At 34.7% G+C, this 24,789-nt stretch overlaps 7 protein-coding genes across 23 annotated transcripts; 3 read left to right on the top strand and 4 right to left on the bottom strand.

Annotated features, from left to right (window-relative positions):
- Positions 1-301: 301 nt before the first annotated feature.
- On the bottom strand, positions 302-10,495 carry Nedd4 (E3 ubiquitin-protein ligase Nedd4). 8 transcript variants are annotated; one of them, XM_031991728.2, is made up of 16 exons: positions 10,347-10,495; positions 9,334-9,487; positions 7,716-7,916; positions 7,478-7,638; positions 6,987-7,149; positions 6,771-6,895; positions 6,574-6,697; positions 5,557-5,706; positions 4,996-5,046; positions 4,646-4,922; positions 4,508-4,566; positions 4,365-4,430; positions 4,051-4,280; positions 3,855-3,976; positions 3,135-3,774; positions 302-2,983 (listed from the first exon to the last, which is right to left on the bottom strand). In XM_031991728.2, the coding sequence occupies exons 2-16, from the start codon at positions 9,481-9,483 to the stop codon at positions 2,881-2,883; spliced, it is 2,622 nt and encodes an 873-aa protein (XP_031847588.1). In that variant the 5' UTR covers positions 9,484-9,487; positions 10,347-10,495; the 3' UTR covers positions 302-2,880. The 8 variants fall into 8 exon arrangements, with proteins under 8 accessions (XP_031847588.1, XP_031847586.1, XP_031847583.2 ...); XM_031991726.2 differs by having other exon boundaries at positions 10,250-10,446; XM_031991723.2 differs by lacking the exon at positions 10,347-10,495 and adding an exon at positions 10,012-10,061.
- LOC116433545 (endoplasmic reticulum-Golgi intermediate compartment protein 2) lies at positions 10,002-12,335 on the top strand. 2 transcript variants are annotated; one of them, XM_031991740.2, is made up of 5 exons: positions 10,002-10,148; positions 10,697-10,878; positions 10,955-11,578; positions 11,651-11,911; positions 11,982-12,335. In XM_031991740.2, exons 2-5 carry the CDS (start codon positions 10,776-10,778, stop codon positions 12,176-12,178), a joined length of 1,185 nt encoding a protein of 394 aa, XP_031847600.1. In that variant the 5' UTR covers positions 10,002-10,148; positions 10,697-10,775; the 3' UTR covers positions 12,179-12,335. The 2 variants fall into 2 exon arrangements, with proteins under 2 accessions (XP_031847600.1, XP_031847599.1); XM_031991739.2 differs by lacking the exon at positions 10,002-10,148 and adding an exon at positions 10,468-10,616.
- Positions 12,336-12,775: 440 nt separating this feature from the next.
- On the top strand, positions 12,776-13,574 carry LOC116433548 (uncharacterized). The gene is made up of 3 exons (XM_031991743.2): positions 12,776-12,983; positions 13,071-13,137; positions 13,335-13,574. The coding sequence occupies exons 1-3, from the start codon at positions 12,885-12,887 to the stop codon at positions 13,421-13,423; spliced, it is 255 nt and encodes an 84-aa protein (XP_031847603.1). The 5' UTR covers positions 12,776-12,884; the 3' UTR covers positions 13,424-13,574.
- A 56-nt stretch (positions 13,575-13,630) lies between these two features.
- On the bottom strand, positions 13,631-15,733 carry Fam92 (CBY1 interacting BAR domain containing protein Fam92). 3 transcript variants are annotated; one of them, XM_031991744.2, is made up of 9 exons: positions 15,416-15,557; positions 15,242-15,343; positions 14,999-15,127; positions 14,745-14,925; positions 14,439-14,663; positions 14,298-14,330; positions 14,027-14,188; positions 13,857-13,964; positions 13,631-13,785 (listed from the first exon to the last, which is right to left on the bottom strand). In XM_031991744.2, exons 1-9 carry the CDS (start codon positions 15,445-15,447, stop codon positions 13,666-13,668), a joined length of 1,092 nt encoding a protein of 363 aa, XP_031847604.1. In that variant the 5' UTR covers positions 15,448-15,557; the 3' UTR covers positions 13,631-13,665. The 3 variants fall into 3 exon arrangements, with proteins under 3 accessions (XP_031847604.1, XP_076220439.1, XP_076220440.1); XM_076364324.1 differs by having other exon boundaries at positions 13,640-13,964; positions 14,051-14,188; XM_076364325.1 differs by lacking the exon at positions 14,298-14,330 and having other exon boundaries at positions 13,640-13,964; positions 14,051-14,188; positions 15,416-15,733.
- Positions 15,734-15,840: 107 nt separating this feature from the next.
- Positions 15,841-17,958, bottom strand: Sergef (secretion regulating guanine nucleotide exchange factor). Its single transcript, XM_031991741.2, has 5 exons — positions 17,805-17,958; positions 16,636-17,203; positions 16,318-16,542; positions 16,086-16,241; positions 15,841-16,010 (listed from the first exon to the last, which is right to left on the bottom strand). The coding sequence occupies exons 1-5, from the start codon at positions 17,826-17,828 to the stop codon at positions 15,841-15,843; spliced, it is 1,143 nt and encodes a 380-aa protein (XP_031847601.1). The 5' UTR covers positions 17,829-17,958.
- A 114-nt stretch (positions 17,959-18,072) lies between these two features.
- On the top strand, positions 18,073-20,392 carry Cdc23 (cell division cycle protein 23). Its single transcript, XM_031991732.2, has 7 exons — positions 18,073-18,215; positions 18,298-18,959; positions 19,038-19,217; positions 19,293-19,457; positions 19,524-19,770; positions 19,838-20,102; positions 20,177-20,392. The coding sequence occupies exons 1-7, from the start codon at positions 18,115-18,117 to the stop codon at positions 20,285-20,287; spliced, it is 1,731 nt and encodes a 576-aa protein (XP_031847592.1). The 5' UTR covers positions 18,073-18,114; the 3' UTR covers positions 20,288-20,392.
- An 8-nt stretch (positions 20,393-20,400) lies between these two features.
- On the bottom strand, positions 20,401-24,209 carry LOC116433540 (uncharacterized). 7 transcript variants are annotated; one of them, XM_031991714.2, is made up of 4 exons: positions 23,928-24,209; positions 23,074-23,524; positions 21,104-22,423; positions 20,401-20,971 (listed from the first exon to the last, which is right to left on the bottom strand). In XM_031991714.2, the coding sequence occupies exons 2-4, from the start codon at positions 23,134-23,136 to the stop codon at positions 20,492-20,494; spliced, it is 1,863 nt and encodes a 620-aa protein (XP_031847574.1). In that variant the 5' UTR covers positions 23,137-23,524; positions 23,928-24,209; the 3' UTR covers positions 20,401-20,491. The 7 variants fall into 7 exon arrangements, with proteins under 7 accessions (XP_031847574.1, XP_031847573.1, XP_031847576.1 ...); XM_031991713.2 differs by having other exon boundaries at positions 23,074-23,499; XM_031991716.2 differs by having other exon boundaries at positions 23,074-23,499; positions 24,017-24,209.
- Between the last annotated feature and the right edge of the window lie 580 nt (positions 24,210-24,789).

The following is a 24,789-nucleotide window of genomic DNA, read 5'->3' as shown; positions in this document are numbered from 1 at the left end:
CTCGCGCGCGCCCCTTGAACCGCGGCGTCGAGCCGAACACCCGGGAACATTCAAACGGTCGATTAAAGGGCACGAGAAACGCCGCGAAACTTTCGAGCCGGCGAACGTGCACGGTCGCCGAAACGGGGAGGGAACTAGATAGCGTTACCGATCGTTTTTCAAGTATTTTTATTTGTAATAATTTGTCCGTATGCTTTTTTTTTGTTCTTCCTTTGGTTTTGGATAATTGAGATATATTTGAATGGAAAATGATTGGTGTTTGAATATATGAAACGATTCAGAGGAGAGAGAAAGAGTAACGTTTACGCTTCGTGATATAATTTATTTGCATATATAGTCTCGTTTGCCACAGGCTTATACAAGAACATAATTTATACGGTAATTTGAAATTCTTTAATCGTAATGTTAGTACTTAAACGTTAAGACGCGAAACTTCGACGAGTTTGTATTAGTAACGAATAATTGCATCGCATGGCCGCGTTCTTTTAAAAATGCATTCCTCCTCGTAATCAATATATTACAAGCTTCGCGTGTGTCTGTGTACCTTTTGTATTTACATAGAGATTAAGTGGAAGTAAACCGTAGCAGAATTAAGTCGCGCATACGTGTTTGTAAGTAGATAAATCCGTTGTATGTGTACATACATGATTAAACAATCTTACAAGGAAGTTAAGTCGCTTTCTTTTCTGTTCTTTTCTTTTTTTTTTGTTTCTTCTTCTTCTTCTTTTAACTTACAACGAATCTTGTAAGATGTTCCAACGAGAGTAATAAATACAACCACCGGAAAGTTGTTATCTGATCCAACAAAGTATTTGTATGCTAATAAACAAGATTAAAACATAGGGTTGATTATCTAGATCGCCAGCTAAATAAGGTGACTACTATTCCCGACTAAAGTTTTGGTTTAATATCAGAAGAGAATGATCTTCCGATATTATTCGTTCGTAGATACATGATTGAAATACGCACACCACGGTAAAGCGCGAAATACTCACAAAATTCAAAGCAACCAGAATTTAAGGCCACCAAATTTCTGTCGTAATAATAATATTTATTATCTAACAGGACGTATCTGTTTACAATAAAATAAGCTGTACAAACAGGATGGAATGTTTCGTTAGCTTCAAGTGCTAAACACCTTCTAGAATGTTTGTTACATTCTTGGAATAGCTATTATCGTACAAAGTAGGCATTTACAAGGTCACGTTAATCGCGGCATTTCTAATCAATTAACTTCATGCGTCGAATATTATTTCCGATAACACAATCGAATATCTTCCCTTTTTTCTTTTCCACATATTGTCAAAATGTACAAATAGATGAATTTCATCGTTCAAGCAATTTTATATTTATCTTTTTATCTTACTTAATACTATATACAATGACCTGAACAAAGTGTGACTGTCATCAGACGTCCTTAGAAGAATGTACAAGAAGAACACTGTCCTATGTTCGAGTCAAATAAATCGTGTAACAGATACGTCTGTCTCGATAAAGAATCTCTACGTTCCCTATTAAGTTCGAGTATATTCTCTAAAATTAAACAACGTCTCTCCATTTTAAATAGATGAATCGATCGAAAATACAACAAAATATACATAACATACTGACTATAATTCTTCTTGTCATACCTTCTAATACCATGATTAATCTTTTTTAGAATCATCTTCCTTCTGATTTTTGTCAGCACATTTCTTCTTTATCGGTACAATGTATTTTCTCGACTCTATTACTATAATAGAAGATCTAAAGGATAATTTCTTGATTAAGTATTCAAATATTGTTTTATGCAAAAGAAAGTAAAATTTTGTTTTTTGTTTTTTTATAAGTTACAGAAGGAAATACTGAGATCTTCTACTGTACATTATTACAAAACATTGAGAATTCGTTGAACTCAAATATTATATGGGAGTTCCCTAAAATCAATGGTTTGTATTTTAAACAATGAAAATGTACAGTTGAAGATTGAAAATGTTAATACGTTAAAATTTGTTAAAATTACATAACATCATTGTATATGAGATACATTTCTAAGTTTTGTTTTTAGACTTTCCTGTCCTTATTATCATTTTTTTTATTTATTCCGTGATATAGCGGGAGTATAGTTAATTAAACCTCATGTCTTATATACCACGCAAGTACCACATAACTTAACTTATATAACTTTTTAAGTGCTTGATAATTTTAAATAATATTCCATCTTTTAAGTTTGTGAACTTATACCGTTCGTAGATTCCTTCGGTAACATTTTCCGCTCTATCAACAAATTAGAATAAGCAATGAATCGATTATTAGCTTAAAGCTATTTACAATTAATAATAGAATATTATTCTTTTATTATGATAACCGAAATTTTTCCCAAAAAATCTCTTGAAAGTGTAGTAGTCAAAATATGTGATTACATTTAAAAAGTGAACAAGTTAATAAATTGTAATTCGTCAATTGCTCAGACAGCATTCGACGTTACTTCCAAACTTCTTTGTTAAATATACCTTAGAATTTTAAAAGTGCATTATGCGTAAGATTCTTTTGAATTACTGGTAACAGTTATGTAATATTTAAACACATTTTTCATTGATTTGTCTTAATGATGCAACTAGCAGTCAAGAGACACCTAAGTCTTCAGAGTGCAGAAAAATGTTAATCCTGTTAAATAGTTAATTGTATTAGATAGTATACATAGTTGTGTTTATATCATATCTATATACATATATCTATACATATACATATATGTATATATATATGTGTATTTTTAGTGTATTTAAGTGCTGTGGGTATGTATGTATGCATGTGTGTGTGTGTGTGCGTGTGTGTGCGTGTGTGTGTGTTTTTCTGTGTGTATTATATTACAGATATCATCATGAAAAGGGGTATCTCGTGCTAATCCACTCCAGCAAAACCTTGGGAACCTTCAATTGCTTTTATTAATTTTTCTCTGAGCTGTTGGTAACTTTCATAAGGAGGAAGGTCAATGCGATTAAAACTGGAAAGGGAATTAAAAAAAATCAAATTTAATTCCACCTCTTCCTTGTTTTTGTGATCAAAATTTGTCAGAAATAAAGGCAAGACAAATTTTGTAACATTTGACTATCTAACCTAAAACAAAATACGTAATTTTAAACTTTTGTACTCACCAAGTATGAGCTCTCGGGTAATTTTCCGGTGTTCCCCATTTCTCGATTGTAAATAATTGTGGTCCGTTGCTGCCGTAAATCTCCTTAAAACCGTTCATTGGTACTCGTGACGTGCCAGTAACAAACTGTAAAAGTCTAGAGCGCATTTCGTTGCTAAATGAAAGCACTACTCGCCAAAACCACTGAACAACTATATGATTGGCGTGGTAATCTCCTTTGTACAATGTATTCTGTTTCCAGTCTTTCACATCAATGTGTTGAATACCGCACATTAGCAATTCCAGTTCGTGTTCATCAAATATTTTCACCAATGTAGGTGGAATAAGAGCATTAAATCCTTCCAAAAATGCATTCATTTGTTCCTGAACCCTCGACACAAACCGCCACTGTATAACCAAACTTATATACTCATCTTTATTCTCATCAGTTAATGGTATATTGGCACCATCTGGTTTAAGTTCCCTTTGAGAAGTATGTCCAAAACTTTCTTCATCCACACAGAATGTAAGCTCTAATTCACTGGGATCATTTTCTTTAATCCATAATAAAGAATTATAATACTCGGAATCAACACTTTCCATGTCTTTTAAGTCAATAGTTTTACCCAACATCATCTTATAAAATGGTCGAATGAAAAAGGCTATAACCAAATAATAATTTCATTTAGATTGCATAGTGTGTACAATATTCTCGCACACTTTAATGCAATAAGATACTTACCATCTAACAGTTTACCGTGGTAAACAGCCATACCCGCTATACGGCCGATAAATTTAAAATAATTTAGATGCCCCTCGTTGCACACGCCCGAAAATGGATTAATTTGTAACGTATAATTATCCCTACAAATATTTTATTTGCAATTAACACTAATCGGTAATGAACCTTTGAATAATCTCGCATGTAGTATACTCACGTAGCTGAATATTCAAACAAGCCATAATAAGGATTGAACATTTCTTTAGACAATAAGAAAAACCATTCTCGAGCAAGACCTCCATAATCTAAACCAACTTCTCCTTCAAATTCAATCCATAGTTTAGTCTTTAATATTTCAACTCTATTAACGAAACTAATTCTACGATAAGAATCTTCCAAGATATTGTTTCGGCAAACTTTTATTTCAAATTTACTAGGAACATTATTCTGAAAGAATAACATAGTAGTTATAACGCATGAAAACTATACTCAGACCCAGTGAAATTAAGTTTTTCATTGTGAAGTACTCACAGGCTTTATAAGTTGAGACTTGAGATACTGATACTTTCGCTTATAGTCCCTCGAATATGGAACAGCCTTAAAAACAATAAAATGTACCTTGTTAAAACGTTTCATTAGAGCTTGATTATTAAAATTATAAATTGTTTACATACGGGACCAGCAATTTGTGGATTCGACATGCGCGGATCTTCCCATTGAGTTGTTCTTGTATCTAAAAGGAAACAAAACATCGTATTTTCGAAGTGAAATTTCTTGAAACTTATATAGTTTTTAATAAAATATAAACATACTGTGATCAATGAAAAATATTCTGCCATCTGTGTGTACTCTTTCTTCCCAACCTTCAGGCAAAGGTCCAAGTTGATCCAAATCACTTCTTGGTGTTGTAGAAGGAGCAATATGATTAGGTATTGAACTTGGACGACCGGTTCGGGGATCGATCCATGTAGTTGTTCTTGCACAATGATCAATAAAGAAGACTCTACCATTGGGAGCTGTTTGCATACCCCACCCTGGTGGTAATCCCTCATTACTGAATGCAGGAAGGACGGGTTTCGGACTTTCAATCTATGTATCAAAATAAACAACATTTGGATATAAATTTATATGTCAATAGATTTTTAATAAATGCCATACACACCTGTTCAGATGAGCGCCTAGAACCAGCTGGACTATCTACGTTATCGTCACTCTGTAAACGTAATATTAAAATACTTTTTTATAAAAGAATAAATTCGCTTCAAAATAAAAATACATTTACACCACAAACATACTGATTTAATGTTGCCAAGCTAATGTGCAATATGATAAATTACATTTTACACGTTTTAAATTTGTTAATATGATAAAGACATTCTTTACAATGAAAGAAGAATTAAACAAAATCGTACCACATTAAATTCGGGAATGAAAGGATATAGTTCTGAATAAACATGCATAACAGTTACATCTTAATTCAAAAAATAATACAAAATAAATATGTAGTACGTACAAAGATGTATCTGTTTCCATACACAAGTATATGATGAAATTTCAGAATTAATATTCTCTAGAATATACTAATTTACAAAATAAATAGCAGTGCACTGTTGTGGTAAATGCGTTTTCTTAGAATATTTTCAATTTATATAATATGTACAAGAAAATATGAACAGAAGCATTGAATAAAACTGAAACTCAGCATGTCTACATGTATGGGTACCTGGTCTTCATATCCACTATGGTAGCCACGTTGATCAACAGAACGTCCAGAGTCTGACGAAGTATTCCCATTACCCCCTCCCCTATGATTCTCATTCTCATAATCTCTTGCTTCCGAATCTTCATCTTCTTCGCGGAGAACTTCACCATCCTTACACACACATGCACAAAATTGCTACATACTGCATGCCAATTACTTTTTTTGTTAGAGACTTATCATGTTGTTAAGTTAATTATATTTATTATATTTACTGCTAAATGAACGATATTGATTAGTAGATCATTATTAAATATCTAGTTATAGTATCACAAGCTTTTATTATAGATGCATACCAAAAAGTCATTGAAGAATATGTTATGGATTTGCGGATATGAAGCAGACTTACAGAAATAGATGCAGTTAATGATATGTTTCTGTTAATGTATGTAATTACTATTCTGTTTGCAATGCTTTATGATGTTAAATATGAGAAGCACCCTGTAATTTACCCTTATTCTACTTATGCGACGTAATTTACTATCTATAATTATATTCAAATTTATGTTACATTTGGATATGAAATTGGATTTCTAAAGACTTAAGTAGGCCCTATATTTTGTGCGTGTGTGTGTCTATCTGTTTACACACATATAACTTACATGATTAAAGACATCACAATAAAATGTCATAACAATATTTCCACATAATATGGAGATTTGAAAGCAAAGAGTACTAATTCTTTGATATTGGTATCTATGCGGAGGACTGAATAATCGGTAACAATAAAATTGAGTAAAATATACTACATAAAATAACATGTAGAACGTATGTGTAAACAGAATCAATATTATACGAAATTAAGGTAAAAAAACATATAACACACACTACATTTTTATACATATTATCAAACTTCCATTCGATAATATATGCTTCTAAAAATCGATGTACAAAATTTTCCTTTAGTTTCTTCTACTATAGAATTTCTGTTAGGGCCTTAGAATGGTATTCATAGATACGATTAAAAGTCGTTAACATTACCTGATTAATTGAACTTCTGTGTCTGTTTTCATTATCTGCGCTAATATGAAAACGTCGTTGAAATTCAGTGACTGCGGTACTAAAGTTTCGTTCAACTGCCATATTTCCAGTGGGTGAAGCATTTCTGTAACGGTATTTTGTTGTTTTTAAAAATATACCTGTTATTAACTATATCTGAACACACATCTATAACATACGATTCTGATGGTCGTTCCCACTGTGTAAATCTTGCTATGTGATTAACATAATATGTTCGTCCATTTGCATCTTGTCTTTCCTCCCATCCTTGTGGTAAAGGTGGTAAAGGTGAATCAAAGACAACCTAAATAATATTTTATATACAATAATATTCATATAAATAAATATTCACAATTTTTTAAATAATTAATGTAGAAGCATAATGTACACGTAACTGTCTGCATAGGATGGTTAGTATTTACTGGCTGTACCATTTCCCACCCCCCTGAGTCAGATGCAGCATCCCCATTGTCATTTTCTGTTGTCGTTGTATCCGAAATATATGCATGGTATAGATCCAAAGTGCCTTTTACTCTCGAACGCTGACTGGAATGATTTCTAGCCATATCCTCGTAAATTATTCATTTTGCATTCGCAAATGAAAGATACGAAATAAATATTTTAATGAACCAAACATTAAAGTTGGTGAGACGCAACCAATGAAACTGATTGAAGAGTTGGAAAATGTCCATTTAAAATAACGCAGAACAATGTGCAGAAAATAAAAAATAATAATGTATCAAACAAATGGTGCATGCAATGTAAGGTTGGTTCATTATACTTATAGTTCATACGCAAAGTATATTAAAAAAGAAGCTAAACAAATTAAACTTGCAAAAATATTTTAAAATATGCAGCTTCAAGCAAACATTAAAGAAGTACTTACCTTCGAGGTCGAAGTAAATAACGTCTAGTAGGAATTGTTTGACCCACTTGCTCTTTAGGTAAATTATTTAATAGTAGTTCTACTCTCCCAAGAAAATCATCCCTTGTCAATCTGTTCTCGTCAAAAACTTGTAGCACCAACTTGTGATCAATAGGTTTCACCTGAACAATGATAATAACTTCTTTGTAATCTGCTATGTAATCAAATTAAAACTAAGGCATATTTATGATAAACTTACTCTAAATATAAATTCCTCTTCCCAAACAGGATTCAAAGTCTTCTTTTTAGTTTTTGTAAGTGCAGAATCCACTGTATGATTGCCATTTATGGTATTCAAGTCAACACGTACATAAGGATCGCTTGCACCAAAGATATCCTTTTTCGCTAACTGGTGCCCAGCGATCACTTTTAATCTCAGCTTTTTGGTGGCCTCATCTCCCTACAATTACAATTACAAAAATTCAAAAAATAAATGATTATAAAAGATTAGGTACAGATTTACTTATTATAATCTAATATATGTTGGTATCATCACTGCAATTACATATAATTATGATATATGCAAATGTCTTAAACAAGAAATAAAACAAACATTACAAATTACTAATTAAATGATATTACTTTATTTATCTTAGAATTAGCGTAGAATTATTTTATATTAAGTTTTTTGGAATTAGTACCATTAAATCATTGGGCATTGTATTATTTTTACCCATTTCCTTTAAAGAGAATACATAAGTACATGTGCAAAGTATTCAAAAAACAGTCTTCAGCTTTGTATGTATATGTATATCAATATAAAGGAAGTTATTGACAAAAGTGATTCGCGTTTCAGAGTAAATAATTGTAAAACAGGTAACAATATAATTGATTTTCAGTTATGCAGAATGTTTCTCCGTAAACGGCACTGCAGTATTAATCGTAAAATCAACAAATTTTTCGAAGGAACACCCTTCCTGAAGTCTATCAATCAAAAATCCAACCTGTACTTGTCAAACTGTCAAAATAGTTACGTACAGACTCCCCGTCAACACCGGATGGCGGATTACATCCGTAAACATGTTCCTCTGCCATTAACGTTATGTATGATCGATTTATTTCGAATCGTCGACTTCTGCTTCCTACAATTTAACGAGGTTCACAGATTCTTATGTGCCATCAAGAAATCTATTTTGTCTTAACCCCTCTCCGTCACTATTGCACGAACGAAACGGATATGACATACTCGCGCTTAAAGATGGCCGGCTTCCTTTCGAATATTCAAATATCACCAAAATGTTGCCTTGTTTTCACTTCCACGCAAATTAATTCACCTTGATTCGTAGAAGGGTGATGCGCATTTTATAATATATATGTTTTTTTATTTTTTAAATAAAGAAGGAAACGAAACTCTTTAGAGGAGAATATGGATAATATGATTCTAAATATCGGTGAGTGAAACCCGTTGTTCCTAATGCGCCTGCGAACATCTTTCCGAATTTTCCTAAATAGTTGTCTTTCGTCATTGCACGCAATAAGTTGAAGAGCCTCGTTGAAATTATGAGAACTGAATTTTTAACGTGAAAATAAACGTTTTCCAACGTTATCGTAACACAGAAATCATTTAAACGTGTAGAATGTGATTCACATGTTTTGGAGTACACCCATTGAGAGCTACTTGATTGTTCAAGTATTATCTTGGGATTGTAATGAATTTTATGGTGACAATAATAAAAGGATTAAAATAATCTATGTAATAAGCTTAAATAATTCTCTTATTTGAGTTAATAATTAAACACAATGATGAAAGTAAAGAATTTCTAAAGTAATATCTTAAGAGAAACAGTTTTAATATGTAGAGCGCAATACATATTTACCACAGGTTCTGATAGTGATAGTCGTCCAGGTCTTGCATTATCCTGTAATACTAGAGATGTTGAATGATTTCCAGTCCATGAATAAGACCGATGTCTTTGAGGAGATGATTCTACACCAGCATATATCGGGTAAGTTAAAGTTCCTGGCATCTTGCTTTAATTTTATAGTATTTAATACACTGATATAAATAAAATTAAATATATTTGTTATATGTTCTAAATAAAATATTTCTCGTTGCAGATGTTTCTTTGGTAAGTATTTAGATGTTAAAACACTCCACTTACATTTATAATCAACACATAAAATTTACAAATAACTGCTATTCTTTGTTAGATAAGAATTATATTAGAAATCTAATTACCACACTTCTAATCTAATTCTATAGAATCAAATGTATTAATTAATTAAAACACAGTTGCACAAGCTTAGAGTAACTATTAATTCACCACATATTTTAATGCATATTAATAATAAACAGAAGCTTTAGATAAAATTCTTGTGAAAAAATAAAGAAGAACATAAAAATGTAATATTTATGTATCTATTAATAATTTATTCTTAATAATGAACTGTATTTGCACGTAACTCATAATTGATCATTAATATATTTTACTTATGTTAAAGTTTTTAATAAAAGTAGCATAACAATCTGCGACCGTCCATAATTGCAAACTCACTACTTTCCTTGGTGAACATTAAGTACGGAATTCATTTGAGATAAGAAGAGTGCTTTAAATCATTGATGTGATAACAAGAAATATGCTCTACCACAAAATTAACTAACACATTGAAAGTGTGACAAATATACAATCAGGTAATTTTTCTCTGAACAATTGTTCTCAGATCAAACAAAAGGTTTCCAAAGTCATAAAACTTATAATTCTATATTTATAAGTACAACTGAATATTACGTACATTTTCATACACTATTAATATTACGAATATTTTCTCTTATCTGATATCATAATAGAACTGTATGTATATATAGTATGTATTATATCTCAAAGTTTACTTTTGATAATTCCAATTAATACAGGTCTCGCATTCTCGCTATAGATACCGTGACGATCTTAATATTATTGAAACTTGTAACTGCGTCAGAAGGATTGGATATTGTTACAACAATGAATATAATTTACACAGAAACATTCGTTTAACATACGAATTCGTGACACGTCAGACATATCCATTTAAGACAGTACATAATAGATGTTTCAAATCACTCAAACAAAAATATATTTGTAAATATGTATATATCATTCCGGTTTAACATAGAATTAAGGTGAAAATATTGATAGTAAATTTTATAGTACATACATATATGAAATGTAATGCTTGTAATTGTTTATGTATCTGATATAGGTTAAGAAGTAACAGACGAATGTAATTATATCCGTATCGGATTTGAATTAATATATATATATATATACATATTATAAAAATGTTAAGAAGGCGGAAAGTTAATATTAAAACTGTTAAAGAACTGGATGCATTTCCAAAAGTTCTTGAACCATATGTTGATAAGACTGCAGTTGGAGGAACTTGTAAGTTTCCTACTGTTTAATTGAGTATTTTATGTGCATATAAGCAACTATACATGTTTATATATTTAACTTGCAGTTTCCATATTTACAATCTGCACTATTGCATATTTAATAATAGCAGAAACAAATTATTATCTAAACAGCAGATTGCAATTCAAATTTGAGCCCGATACAGACATTGATGCAAAGTTAAAAATAAATATTGATATAACAGTGGCAATGCCATGTGGCCGCATTGGTGCAGATGTTTTGGATTCTACAAATCAAAATATGATAGGTCATCAAACATTAGTAGAAGAAGATACTTGGTGGGAATTGACATCGGAACAAAGATCTCACTTTGAAGCTTTAAAACACATGAATTCATATTTGAGAGAGGAATACCATGCCATTCATGAACTATTGTGGAAATCCAATCAAGTCACATTATATAGTGAAATGCCAAAGAGGACTCATGAACCTAGTTATGCACCAAATGCATGTCGCATTCATGGCAGTTTAAATGTTAACAAAGTTGCTGGAAATTTTCACATTACAGCTGGAAAGTCATTGTCTATTCCCAAAGGGCATATACACATTTCAGCATTTATGACAGATAAACATTATAATTTTACTCACAGAATAAATAAATTTTCATTTGGAGGACCTAGTCCAGGTATTGTTCACCCATTAGAGGGAGATGAAAAAATTGCTGATAATAGTAAGTTGTTACAACTGATAAAATATAAATTTTATAATAGTTATATTTATTGAGAATGAAATTTCCTTTCAGATATGATTTTATATCAGTATTTTGTGGAAGTAGTTCCCACTGACATACAAACTTTATTGAGTACCTCTAAAACGTATCAGTATAGCGTAAAGGATCATGAAAGACCAATTGATCATCAGAAAGGATCTCATGGAATTCCAGGAATCTTTTTTAAATATGATATGAGTGCACTTAAGATAAAGGTGACTCAACAGCGTGATACAATATGTCAATTTTTAGTGAAATTATGTGCTACAATTGGAGGCATTTTTGTTACAAGTGGTAAATATTCATTCATTCATAATATAATTAATAGTATAAGAAATATATTTAATATAATAAATTTTTATAGGATTGATAAAAAATGTTGTACAGAGCTTTTGGTATGTTATGTATTGTAAGTTTTTATCATCTAAAGATGACAAAAATGATAGAAACTATTCGAATTCCATGTTGGGACAAAATCATCAAGTGCCTGGAACAATAAATTTGCTGCATGTTTCAGCACCCGAATGTGTAGATATAATGCTTAAGCCACAACCAATATAATTTATATCTATCATAATCTAAGCATAATCTACAATTTTTAGGTATAGCAAAAAATGCTATTAAATTCTTGATATTATAAAGATAATAGGCCATGAATAGTACATTTGTAACCATCTTGTACAGACCAATGAAAATAATAATAATTTTATATTTACAAGTTTTCTTGTATTCTTGTAAAACTTCTTGTGTTACAAATATTTTATAATTTTGTATTGCGAATCCTATAATGCATCATAAGCTATTTCAAAAACTTGTTTTATTAATTAAAAATAGTTCTTTATTAAAAAATACAATTTATTTAATTTTATATTACCCATTATTTTCACCGATATAAAAAAATTAAAAGATCGAACTATGTGTACATATTCTGTTCAAGTCATAATGTTTGGCGGTTTAATACGAGCGAGAAGTGCTTTCCCTTCCATAAAATTTTCCCCCAATGATATTTCTTATTTGATAAGAAAACATGAGAAAGTAAAATGTAAAGAAATGTGTACATTACTGAATCATATTAAAAAAGTTTGATCGAAAGATAACGATGACGTAGATAATTTATGTTTGTTAAATCAATGCATTAATGCTCCGCGTTATTTGCAGGAAAGGCATTGGTCGACTGGAAATCTTCGCATGCGCTTGACCGAAGTATTCGACGGAACAAAATTCATTTCAATCTTTTTAAAGCAGCGCGGAAACGAATTTTTTAGGAATGGCAGATATTAAACAAGATCATAAAACCGAGGATGCTGACAATTATGGAATGGGTAATAGTGCCGATCCAAAGAATATGCAGGAATTAACACAATACGTAAGTTGAGCGTTGTCTTGTATTGTTATGACATTTCTGTTGATATTTGTTACAGAACGTTTATATTTTATTTCGTGTTATTTTTAGGTGCAAACATTGTTACAAAACATGCAAGATAAATTTCAAACAATGTCAGATCAGATTCTTGGAAGACATATCCTTTTTATTTGAAGTAACTACGTTTCCTTAAATAACCTCAAAGGTACAGGTAAATGTCTATAACTTTAAATACCACTGCAGTTAAATGTCAATTATGTTATATTTACTGATGAGCCTATTTAAGGAAATTAGTTTCTATTTATGTAGTGAATTGACTGTGATAATATAATTATATCCTTAATGAAAAAACAATAGATGAAATGGGAAATAGAATAGATGATCTTGAAAAAAATATTGCAGATTTAATGACACAGGCTGGTGTAGAAGGCGGTGATAAATAATTACATTTATTGAAAAAGTGTCTCTGATATTTACAGAGAGGCATGTAATCGTCAAGATCAATAAATATGATTGCACGGAAACAATATTTGTATGACATTGAAATGAACTTTTTGGTTACAAAGAAATAAATTAACAGTTTTTACAATGATATGACTAATATAATTCGTTTTTTAATCTTTTTATTTTTTTATACATAATTGCTTTGAAATATACTTTATTATTAAATAGTAAAATATGCATATCATTCATGATTAATGGTCATAGGAATTGTTAAAGACTTCTGGTATGCAGGAACAGGTGGTATTGTTTTAAATGTAAACCATGTTAAAGTTTTGCGACCAGAGTCTTCATGAAATTTCATCTAAAATTACATAAAATGTACAACAGGAAGTAAATTATTGATAATTACGTAGATTTGTGCCTGGTTCTCACAGGTTTTTCTTTAATGGATTCAGATTCTGTTTCTTCTGAACTATCACCATATTCTTCAATTTGTACTGATTCTGAAGAATTTGTTTTTAAACTGGATTTTGCAGAATCCTGTGAATTAATGTACATTCGTTTAGACATTGGGTATTAATCTGCAATGATAATTAACTTACTATAGAATCGGTAGTATGACTAACTAATTTTTGTGGAACCATTGGAGATGATGTAAAACGACTGGCTAAATTGGTGAGAGAATATGCTTGTCTGAACGAAGTTCGTCCAACGGTAGATAATCTGGCAATAGAATCTGGTACCCGCATCACATCGCGAAATTCCTAATTAAATAAATAATTACCTTTAATACTGTGAACACGCAATTACTTTTGAAGTATACTATGAACTTAAACAATTAAAATGATTGTAATCGGTCGCACAGGAATTTACCCCGTTCATGTTTCCTCTTATCGTTTGAAAGTCCTGTGAGAATATTAAAATGATCCTAAAGTTATGTTATTATTTATCACCACAGAATATGACACTGTATATTTAAATAAAACGGTATTTTATAAGTAATGCGCATTTTACCTCTAAATCTTTAGCCTCATCAATTTCAGCGATATCTTGATAAGCCTTCGTCAACAGTTCGAGGGATTTCGCGTGAAAACTGATCTCAATAATAATGAAATCTAAAAGCACAGTTTTCAGATCGCGCAGCTTTCGTTTTTCAAACGAATCGATTTGTTCTTCTAAACCTTTTACAACCCTTGAAACTTCAACAGAAGCTTTCATCAGCTCCGACTCGGCTTGCGACTGTGTTACTTATATAAGGAGTCATGATAGTCGATGCAATTATTTCAATAATATTTTACTACGATTTCTTATCAAGGATACGATCATTTGTCTGTTTCTAGGATTTCGTTCTCTCAGTCTGTCTAAATGCCTTTTCCTCGTTAACTCCTTATCACGAGCTGTAAAAGTATTTTTAACATCGTCGCGAGCATTTTTGCAAATCGACGCGTATTGAGAAAGGGGAGCAATTATTTTCGCATCGAATCGTTGCACCTCGGCATCCCTAATTATCAGATGTGTTATAACAAATTACATACATCTGATTGTTTTTAATTCATCAAATATCTAACGTGTACCTGTAATCTCCTATTACCGATAAAGTTGCCGAGAAATTCGTTAATCCGGTCGTGAGCGATCGATTTACAGTTTCCGATTGCGCGTAAGTCTGTATCGTTTTCGCAACTTCGTCTCCTTTGTCGCGTAATCTACAAATAATGCAATGAAATCTAACGAATCGTCCGTGTCCTATGACTTTCTACAGAAATAAGCGAAATAATCGATGTAAGACATATATATATTAACGATTATTATTTACAAACCTCGCAGCTTTTCTAGTGTACGCTGCAAACGATGCGCACAGTTCAGCGAAATGTTTTTCCACATTGGATATACGATCCTGTACGAATTTCGCTTCGTGTTCCCTGAGAAATGAAAATAACGATTGTAGTACGTTGAATATCAATTCGAATCTCGCAAAATATTTAAAAGATTACCAAACGTTGCCTTGCGATCTAGAGCGCAACATTTTGCCTTTTGATGTTTCGCTACTTCCGTTGCATTATTTAGAAAGACTATTGTACGAAGCTACCACGCTTTTCACAATTCGTTATCCTGAACTCCCTGTTGGTAGTTTACTGCTGGCAGGTGGTGTATTGTGACCGCAGGTGAGGTCGATTTTAATCCATACCCTGTTCACTCTAACTACCTTTCACCTGCACGCCTTTTTATCCGTTTTAACATAGCTACTGTTAAAGCTACTGTGCTTTCTTAATATTTCGCAATAAGATATGTTAACTCTTATAATGAGTGATCTTGAACTTTAGACAGTTTATACTTTATTCGTATATTCATATGTTACAATTTTACATGAATGAACGTAGCGCCGAGCATTCAATTGCCCCGTAAGCGACACACAAATTCATCGGAATTTTTTGATTACGGCAAACGAGTGACCTGCACCGCTTCCAACACGTATCGCCGTGAAATCCGACGAATATGACAACTGCTTCGGAACCTTGACATCCGTTGTATGACCTGTCCCACAGTTTCCATGCTCGTTCCACCCCCAACATAAAATTCTTCCATCCTCTGTAATAATATCAAACTTACCATACTTCAAAATTATTTTCCACATTTTAATATTTAGATTCTAGTTCTTAATACCAGTTAAAGCAACGTTGTGTTCGGAGCCAACTGAAATTTCTGCGATGTCCGCGAGACCGTCGACTTGCACGATTTTCCAAGAAGAAGATGGACTCTTAGGCGTCGCGGAACCTAATTGTCCGTACGTGTTTCGCCCCCATGAAAAAACTTGACCACCTGAGGTAAACGGAGTAGACACCAGTTAACCAGGTAAACGACCATTGTCCAGAGAATGTCTACCAAATTTTATTACCGCTCAATGCGATTGAGTGCGACCACCCGCTTGCTATTATAACCGACGAATTAAACCGAACATCAGGTAGTCTTGTCGGGAAAGACGTTTTCGAACAGGTATCGGTATCCAATCCCAGCTGACCGTGCTTATTGTCACCGAAGGCATAAAGGTATCCGTCGTTCGTTATCGCCACTGTATGGCGTTGGCCACAAGTAACGTCTTGCACATTTTCTAGCGTCGGAACTGTGAAGAAAACATCGTGAAAACATGTTATAAATATTTATTCTCCTTAATGAGCAAAAGTTACGATTTCTTGATGACTTATGTGTAAATCACCTTCCGCGAAGGTGTGCATCGCATCGAAAAATTCTTCCTCTCTTGAGTGGCTCAAGCCTAATTGTCCTTTATTGCCGGAGCCTGCCACCAAAACCTTACGATCTTTCGTTACTAGAGCTATGTGCCTTAAGCCTATGGAAACTCGTTTAATTATTCGATCGAGAGCAACTTGTAGGGGCTCGTGTGTCCATTGAACGGTACTCGGATGTTTCCCCAACTGTCCGAAACAATTCGAGCCCCATAAGAATAAGGTGCCTTCTATTGTTAACGCAGCCGAACAATCCCAGCCGCATGCGATATCAATGACAATTTTGCCTTTCAATTTGCCTTCCACTTCCCGGAAAGACAGTGACTCCTCGCCAATCGGAAAACCCGTTTGCCCCTTATTGTTCCAACCGCAAGAATATACGCGACCGTCATTATCTAAAATCAACGTGTGTCCAGCACCACCGGTTATTTTAACTATCTTTCGCGATTCCAACGAACAACCGGACAAATCGACTTCACGAGGTAGAAGGCATTCCTCCGTTCGAACGCCTTGTCCAAGTTGACCATGAGAATTAGCACCCTACAAAACAAATATTATCCTTTTTATATATATTATGTTTGTATTTTGATCATTTCATTTATTCCTATGAAAGTTCGGAATAATATTCGTCTTTCGTTAAACTTATTTCGGTGACGGTCGCCTCAATTATAATATTTTCTTCAATACAATAACTCTTCTAAACAAAATATTAGAAAAATGAAACTGAAACGAGTGATTGAGTTTCGAAATATAATGTCGTAGTTTATAATTTCTACTAACAATATTTATAGAATTAATTTCATTATGTAAAATATAGGATTACGGCCGTTACAAATATGTGACGCTGGTAACGAACGTGTTAATTAGTTATGTTTGATTCGTAAGTTGAAAGACGCATTGGTTTTCTGATTTTAATGGGAAGTACTATTTGAAAAGTTCCCGCTTTACCGTGGGATTGCTATTTGAATTCTACTTTATCGATTGCGATGAGCATCCGTTCACCTGTTCCACGTTCGCGTATGCGTACAATCTAACGGTATTGCATAATTCATGACAGTCTCGTTAGAACTGTCGCGCTCGTATTCACAGAGAAATTAATGTTATGTGCAACGTGTAAAGAAGAATTAATTGATTACATTACCCATGAAATTAAGCAGTAGTTCATTGTTGCTCGTTCTTTCGCGTGGTCAAGAATACATTCGATTAAAATGTAGATACATGCACACTGAAGTAAAGATTCCAAGATGAAATTATAAAGCTGTTATATATTCTTGATTATGCGTTGTAGATGGCGACAAAACATGTTTATGTACATATGGCCCTTGCATTCGGTGTACATTTGAATCGCAAAAAGATCAATTATTTCGCTGAAATGCGTGGGATCGTGATTTAAATAGCTCTAATAATTCTTAAGAACTGAATGTAAAGTCGATGAGACGTATTTTCACGACATGGAGGAATCTATAAAGTTTGATATTAAGGAGGTTAAGACTGACCTTTTACGCGCGATAGGCGAATGTTCTCAACGAGGATTATTGCACACCGCAAAATGGTACGTAATATATTAGAGAAAAGAAATCGAAGATTATTTCTATTTTGCGGTGCGAAAGACAGAATGTATGTTTTTCTCGCAGGTTAGCGGAACTGAATTATTCTTTGAAAGACGTTAAACTAAACGCCCACGATATCACCGCCGACTTGTACTTAGGAGATGTAAGTGAAGAGGAGGACACATACATTCTGGCAAAATGTTACTTTGACTCGAAGGAATATGATAGAGCAGCGTATTTCACAGAGAATTGTAAGACACCAAAAGTTAGGTTCCTGCACATATATTCTCGTTATTTGTCAGGGGAAACAAAGAAAATACATGAAACACCGGTGGTGCCTCCAGACCCTGTAAAAAACGATAGTTTGAAATTATTATGTTCTGATTTGAGGAGGGATCATATAGCAAATAAGTTAGATGGGTTTGGCCTATATCTTTTTGGTGTTACATTAAAAAAATTACATCTAGCAAGAGAAGCTATGGATGTGTTGGTTGAAGCAACACATAAGCAACCAATGCATTGGGGATCTTGGCTAGAATTGGCTTCATTAATAACAGACAGGGAGAAACTTGAGAACTTATGTTTACCCAATCATTGGATAAAGCACTTTTTTATGGCTCATATGTATTTAGAACTACAATTAATTGATGAAGGTTTAGCACTATATCGTGAACTACAGTCAGTGGGATTTGAGAAAAATGGTTATGTCCGTGCTCAATCAGCAATTGCAGTTCATTACAGAAGAGGCAAGGTTTTTCTCTTTTTGCTTTAGAAATATTGCTTTAACATTATACCTATAATAAATGAAAGTATTTTCTTTCTAGATGTCGATAATGCTATAGAAACATTTGAAAGAATAATAAAGGAGGATCCTTATTGTTTAGATAATATGGATACATACTCTAATCTACTGTATGTAAGAGAAATGAGAGTTGAGCTTGCAAACTTGGCTCATAGAGCAACAGAGATAGACAAATATAGATTAGAAACATGTTGTATAGTAGGCAAGTCTCTTGATTTATTTAAATAGATATTATGGCTGTGTTACTTTACTATATGTTAGAATTAATATTCTTTAGGAAATTACTACAGTTTAAGAGGGGATCATCAGAAGGCAGTCCTATATTTCCATAGAGCACTGAAAATGAATCCTCAGTACCTCTCTGCTTGGACATTACTTGGTCATGAATTTATGGAGATGAAGAACACCAATGGTGCTATTCATAGCTACCGACAAGCTATTGGTAAATATTACATGTAGATACAGAATAAAATACAAGCATCCATCTGATCATTTTTTTTTCATGTAGAAGTAAATAGGAGAGATTATAGAGCATGGTATGGATTGGGTCAAACGTACGAAATATTAAAAATGTCATTTTATGCGATTTATTATTATAAACAAGCCCAACTTTTGAGACCACATGACAGTAGAATGGTACTAGCTTTAGGAGAAGCGTACGAAAAGCAAGATAAAATACAAGACGCACTCAAATGTTACTATAAAGCATGTAATGTTGGTGACATTGAAGGAATGGCGTTATTAAAGTTGGCTACGTACGTGTAAAGATTAGTTGAAACACTATCTAACGTCAAGAATATATTATAATTTCATTTCTTATAGATTGTACGAAAAATTGGGTGAACACTATAGCGCAGCAGCAGCTTACACTGAGTTCGTAATGGACGAGACGAGAAATGCGGATAGAGCCGACTTAAGTCACGCGTACAAATATTTGACACAGTATCATTTGAAACGTGACCAATTAGATCAAGCCAACCATTACGCTCGAAAATGTTTACAATTCGATGAAACGAAAGAGGAAGCTAGGACATTGCTGAGAACGATAGCTCAAAAGAGGGTAAAAGTGGAAGAAACTTCGATGGTGGTAATTATAGGACACTGTACTAACTAAAAGAGAATATTATTATATCAGATTATAACTTTATCTCTATTTATTAGATAGAAGATATGAACGAAACGGATCCTGTTATAGAACAAGGAGAACGAACGGATGCAACTCCCGGAAATCAATTATCACCGATGAATTTATCATTTATGCCTACACCATGAACTATGGTCGAAAATTCTGTCAGTTGTCGGAGCTTTCTATCTTGTATATATTTCTAATAAATATTTCAAATCGGTGGAGAGAAAGAAGAGAGTAAAAGAACAGCATAGTCATTTAAAAATCCTTTAATATCAATTATTTATTGCACATTTCTTTAGAAACTCGTACGTACACTCAGGCACATATTTCTGTTCACGACATTATTGTCACCGGTAATAGTTACTTGTAATATTATTTGAAATATTTGAAGATTTAACAATATGAGGAAGATCCATGAATTCAGGATAATCGTAATACAGATGTCTCATAGGCGAGGGAGCCCGTGGTACTGTACCTGACGTTGGAACGGTTGGAGTGCAATAATTATTTATCGAGGATGTTAACTTAAATTCTTCCCAGTCAGTAGGTTTATAAGACAACGGCGGATTCTGCGGTAATTCAGGAAAACCTGGCGGGGCACGGCTGCATATTCGAAAAGGGTTAATCGTGTCGGCTGCGTTTCCATTCCAACGCCCTGTCCTCATATCCGCGTCTGGAGTCGCCGATACCTGTTCGTCGAAACCGAGGTCCGTGGAAGAGGATGACGTGCTGCATGATGAAATTCGTAGACGCGTGTTCCTCGTCAATCCGTCAGTTGAATCCTCGTTGTCTGCCACGTAATTTAAGTCGTGCTCCATTTCCCTGTTCTATGAAAGTGGAACCAACAGAAAGCTTGTTACAACAATTTGTTTAGTAAAAATATAAATCAGAATATTATGACCGCTAAAAGATCATAATCAAAATTTAATTAAAAAAAAAATAGGGCAGAGAAGAGATACCTGATAGAGATTGGGATGCGATCGGTGAGCCGCGCTCTTGCAGTAAAATTGTTTTTCAAGCAATTTCATATCAACCGGGACCATTTCAACGTCATCGTCCGAAAAGGCACTGTCGGTTTGAGTAGCTATCTCCTTGTACTTGACGTCTTTCCGTTTCGACTCCTTATGTTTGACCGGGCTTTTCGAGGATTTCGTTTTCGATTTACTCGAAGGCTCCTGCCTGGAGGAACGTTTCTCTTCGCGCGGTTTCGCATCATTCTTGCGGTCCCTATGCTTCTCGTTCCTGTCGTAATCCTGCGACGCTTTTCTTTTCGTATAAACAATATCGGAAGGCGTTTTCCTTCTCCGTTCTTTGTCAACTTCTTCCGGCTTCTTCGAGTCCAACGCACCGGCAGAACCGTTCCTTTTTCTGTGCGAAAGAAAATTATTCTCCTTCGCTTTGTCGCGCTTCGAAGATGTTTTGCTGTGGGAATACGAGTTCTCTTCCTCGGACGAAGTGCACTGTTTCTGAAAGATTCTTGCGATCTCTTCGTCCACCGACAAGTTGCTATCTTCCTCGCCGTAGAACCACGGTGTACTGTTGAACATATTCTCAACGGAGTAACCGTTCCGCGACGATTGTGTCACAGTGTGAGGTTTCTCATAAATGAGTTCTTCTATCGATACATCCATCGGTTCCTCCAAGGCAGAGAACGTCGTACATTTGTCAATGTTGTCGTGATCCAGCGACATGTTCATGATCATCGTACTGCTCGCGCTACTCCATTGATCGTTGGAAGAATCAGAATCATCTTCGATGCGAACACACGCATCTTTGAACTCTTCATCGTCGCTTTTACGTCTCTTCTTCGAATCCCTTTCATCGAGCTCTTCGTTTTCGGTTTTCGAATGGGAACCAGACTCCGAGTTTCCTTGATGCTCCTTAGAATCTTCCTTAGATCTTCTATCCGTAGTTCCGTCGTCTTTCGCATATTTATCTTCTTTGTCGCTAGTCTTTTTTTCCTTAGTTTCCTTTTCCTTGCTATTTGTCGTCGAATCGGTCGCTTCTTGGTCCTTCTTAGGCGCTGTAAGCTTCCCGGACACCGAATTGATCCCAAACAAGCAGAAACGTAAGAGATGCAGCGGGAACATAATGTATTTGATGCCACTTTCGATGATACCGCCGCTTATCGAGTGCAGGCTGTCGGACGAAGTCATTATCACCGTCTGTTCCTCGGCCCTTGAATCTTTCCTTGACGATTCCCGTTGAAAAGGACTGTAGCGTTTGCTTCCAGACTTCGCTGATCCTCGCTCGCTTGTAACCGTGGCGTCCTGTTGTCTCTGCAGGAAAGAAACGACTTATCTTGATTAGCCTTTTTTTTTATCTACGCGTTGTTCAAACGATGTTGCAACGGAGATTATTACGCGAGAAGTGTCTACCGAGGAACGTATACAAAACTGAAACAACACAGTATGGTTATGCACCCACGTGCTCGATCGCGGAACTAGAAACAACTGACCGTTGACGAGTGCATAACGCAACATATATCGTAAGCCTGCAACCTGATGAAATACAATTGGCGAATTTCACTCGAATTTTTTTGCAGCAAGAGAACCGAAAGATAATCGCGTCAAAGCCGAGAGCGTTTCTTCGTGAGTCAATGGAATTTATCGTTACGTAAATGTTGTTAAAATTCAGATAATTTAGTACATAATTAGCGAGAATTTATCTAGCGATTGACGTCATCTTATGCCACATACTGCTACCGCGTGCCGTTCCACAGATAATTAGCAGAATTTCCTTCGATTCGTTTAAAGAGCGAGTAGCGCGCGGCCGAGTACAATCACCCGCGTTATTGTGAAACAATCACCGCCTAGCTTCGGATCCCGGCCTATCTTTTCAAGTTCGTCCGGTTGTCCGTACCTTCGTTTTTTTTCCCCGTCTTTTTTTTTCTTTACATGTTTTCTTTGCGCCAGAAGTAAATACTTACGTTATCGGAATCGGAGCTCTGACGTTTGTTTCTCCGGCTTGTGCTTTTATTTTCTTTCGGCATGACTGCTGACACTTCACACTCTCGTTATCGTCGCGACATGAATGGATAGAAAAAAACGATTCAATTTCTCCTAGTTGTCACTCGCTGTGCACGGTCCGCCTGACAAATCGCAAATGAAGCAGAAAATTTTCGATGCGATATTCCTGAGGGACGCTGCGATCGGTATCTTATCCCGTGATTGGCCAGCCGGTGCTCAAGAAGGAGGAACTTAAAATCGATGCTCAAAGGATCTAGGGGTGATTATCCCTCCTGTCGAGTCTTGGCCGTAATGTTTTGTACTTCTTCGCTTTCAGGTCAATTCACTCCCCTCGATACCTTGTCCGTTTATAATTAGACACGTTGAGTGGCCCGAGGTCGATCCGCCTTTTAAAACAACGATTCATTCCAACTAAAATGCAGAATTTTCCCCCGTAACGTTTCCCCGATGGCAAACAATATCGTACGCTTTCCATTATGACGATCGACGTGCAACACTATTTTAACAACATATTTCTTTCGATGAATTATCAAGAGCTTATCGAACGCAGATCGCATTGATAACTCAAGCTCTCGCGCCGCGCCGAAATTTTACAATTAATTTGAAACATTTCTTATCTTCTTCATTTTTATACAAAGATTCCCTCGTGCGCGAATGCACCACAGAATGCAGGGTGACACGAATTACATTGCATATACCAAACAAACTAGTTAATCAACGAAGCTATAGAAAAACAAGGTTCACACACATATTATCAATCTATACGAATAAATATCCCGTGTACATGAAAACGGCAGAAGACGAAAATATTTACCTGTATATTTCTTCGTCGTTCGTCACGCATGATATTTGTAAACGCGTAGGCCGCCGGAAATACGCGAGTAGATTTAAAGGGAAAGATACCTGTCCTCCCCGGTGCTCGACTCTTAAAAGCTTAGGTCCCTCGAAAGTCCGCTTCATTCGAGGATTAGATTATGCCCGTAATAGAGTTGTTCTCTGTCGTACCGGAAGTACGTAGTTCCCCAGAACAATAAAAATACCGTTGAAACGGCGAACGTTTCGAGTTTCGATTTCAGTAATCGGCACCGGCAGACTTGTTTACCTTTCTTCTTACGTCGGAATACATTCCTTCGCCCTTAGCGTTCCATGCGTACAGGTATGTACGTATCCGCTTCATCCGGCCAGGCCTTTAAAACATTCTCGAACGCATAAGGTCGCTTCCTTCGGACATTGTTTTCTATACGCATAAGACAGATTTTTTTTCCGTGCGGTTCAGCGTACCCGCGTTGGATACGCAAAGAGGTGGAACCTTAACGATTATGGAACACTGTTGCGGGATACGGCCTCACGCAAGCAACCAAGCACGCGAGAATGCGCGCACGCGGGACCTAACGGTCCTACACATCTGTATATTCGCGGATATACGCACGCTACTTCGCAGCATGCTCAATATTTTAATATGCCAACGTATCGATACGTCGCTACTAATTCTTTAATTTTTTCTATTATCGTAGGAATCCTGCTCGACAATAAACATTTCTAAACGCTTTAATGACTATCGTCTCTGTGCCTGTGTGGAGCTCTCGGATTATCCGTATGCAGTTAATATGCTACGGAACAATGTGCATTTATAGCTGGCAGGTGTCCGAAAACTTTAAACGGATATTCGAGTAATT

Source organism: Nomia melanderi, chromosome 2 (assembly GCF_051020985.1).
Source record: "Nomia melanderi isolate GNS246 chromosome 2, iyNomMela1, whole genome shotgun sequence".
NCBI lineage: Eukaryota > Metazoa > Arthropoda > Insecta > Hymenoptera > Halictidae > Nomia > Nomia melanderi.
The sequence above is the reverse complement of the archived record's forward strand: the minus strand, read 5'-3'. Positions and strand labels throughout refer to the sequence as shown.

Excerpts from the sequence above, each read along its gene's own strand:
- LOC116433545 (XM_031991740.2), top strand. The coding sequence starts at position 10,776 with ATGTTAAGAAGGCGGAAAGTTAATATTAAAACTGTTAAAGAACTGGAT. Across the intron at positions 11,579-11,650 it reads TGAAAAAATTGCTGATAATA|ATATGATTTTATATCAGTAT; the intron begins GTAAGTTGTTAC and ends ATTTCCTTTCAG. Across the intron at positions 11,912-11,981 it reads AGGCATTTTTGTTACAAGTG|GATTGATAAAAAATGTTGTA; the intron begins GTAAATATTCAT and ends AAATTTTTATAG.
- LOC116433548 (XM_031991743.2), top strand. The coding sequence starts at position 12,885 with ATGGCAGATATTAAACAAGATCATAAAACCGAGGATGCTGACAATTAT. Across the intron at positions 12,984-13,070 it reads TGCAGGAATTAACACAATAC|GTGCAAACATTGTTACAAAA; the intron begins GTAAGTTGAGCG and ends TGTTATTTTTAG. Across the intron at positions 13,138-13,334 it reads AGATCAGATTCTTGGAAGAC|TAGATGAAATGGGAAATAGA; the intron begins ATATCCTTTTTA and ends ATGAAAAAACAA.
- Cdc23 (XM_031991732.2), top strand. The coding sequence starts at position 18,115 with ATGGAGGAATCTATAAAGTTTGATATTAAGGAGGTTAAGACTGACCTT. Across the intron at positions 19,458-19,523 it reads TAGCTACCGACAAGCTATTG|AAGTAAATAGGAGAGATTAT; the intron begins GTAAATATTACA and ends TTTTTCATGTAG. Across the intron at positions 19,771-19,837 it reads GCGTTATTAAAGTTGGCTAC|ATTGTACGAAAAATTGGGTG; the intron begins GTACGTGTAAAG and ends CATTTCTTATAG.
- Sergef (XM_031991741.2), bottom strand. The coding sequence starts at position 17,828 with ATGAACTACTGCTTAATTTCATGG. Across the intron at positions 17,204-17,804 it reads ACTACTGCTTAATTTCATGG|GGTGCTAATTCTCATGGTCA; the intron begins GTAATGTAATCA and ends TTTGTTTTGTAG. Across the intron at positions 16,242-16,317 it reads GCACTCAATCGCATTGAGCG|GTGGTCAAGTTTTTTCATGG; the intron begins GTAATAAAATTT and ends CGTTTACCTCAG.
- Nedd4 (XM_031991723.2), bottom strand. The coding sequence starts at position 10,046 with ATGAATTCCGTACTTAATGTTCACCAAGGAAAGTA. Across the intron at positions 4,281-4,364 it reads AGTCTCAACTTATAAAGCCT|AATAATGTTCCTAGTAAATT; the intron begins GTGAGTACTTCA and ends TTATTCTTTCAG. Across the intron at positions 3,977-4,050 it reads TTGTTTGAATATTCAGCTAC|GGATAATTATACGTTACAAA; the intron begins GTGAGTATACTA and ends AAATATTTGTAG.
- LOC116433540 (XM_031991714.2), bottom strand. The coding sequence starts at position 23,136 with ATGCCGAAAGAAAATAAAAGCACAAGCCGGAGAAACAAACGTCAGAGC. Across the intron at positions 22,424-23,073 it reads AGAGCTCCGATTCCGATAAC|AGACAACAGGACGCCACGGT; the intron begins GTAAGTATTTAC and ends TCTTTCCTGCAG. Across the intron at positions 20,972-21,103 it reads CGCATCCCAATCTCTATCAG|AACAGGGAAATGGAGCACGA; the intron begins GTATCTCTTCTC and ends CCACTTTCATAG.
- Fam92 (XM_031991744.2), bottom strand. The coding sequence starts at position 15,447 with ATGTTGCGCTCTAGATCGCAAGGCAACGTTTG. Across the intron at positions 15,128-15,241 it reads TACACTAGAAAAGCTGCGAG|ATTACGCGACAAAGGAGACG; the intron begins GTTTGTAAATAA and ends CATTATTTGTAG. Across the intron at positions 14,331-14,438 it reads ATGAGGCTAAAGATTTAGAG|GACTTTCAAACGATAAGAGG; the intron begins GTAAAATGCGCA and ends ATATTCTCACAG.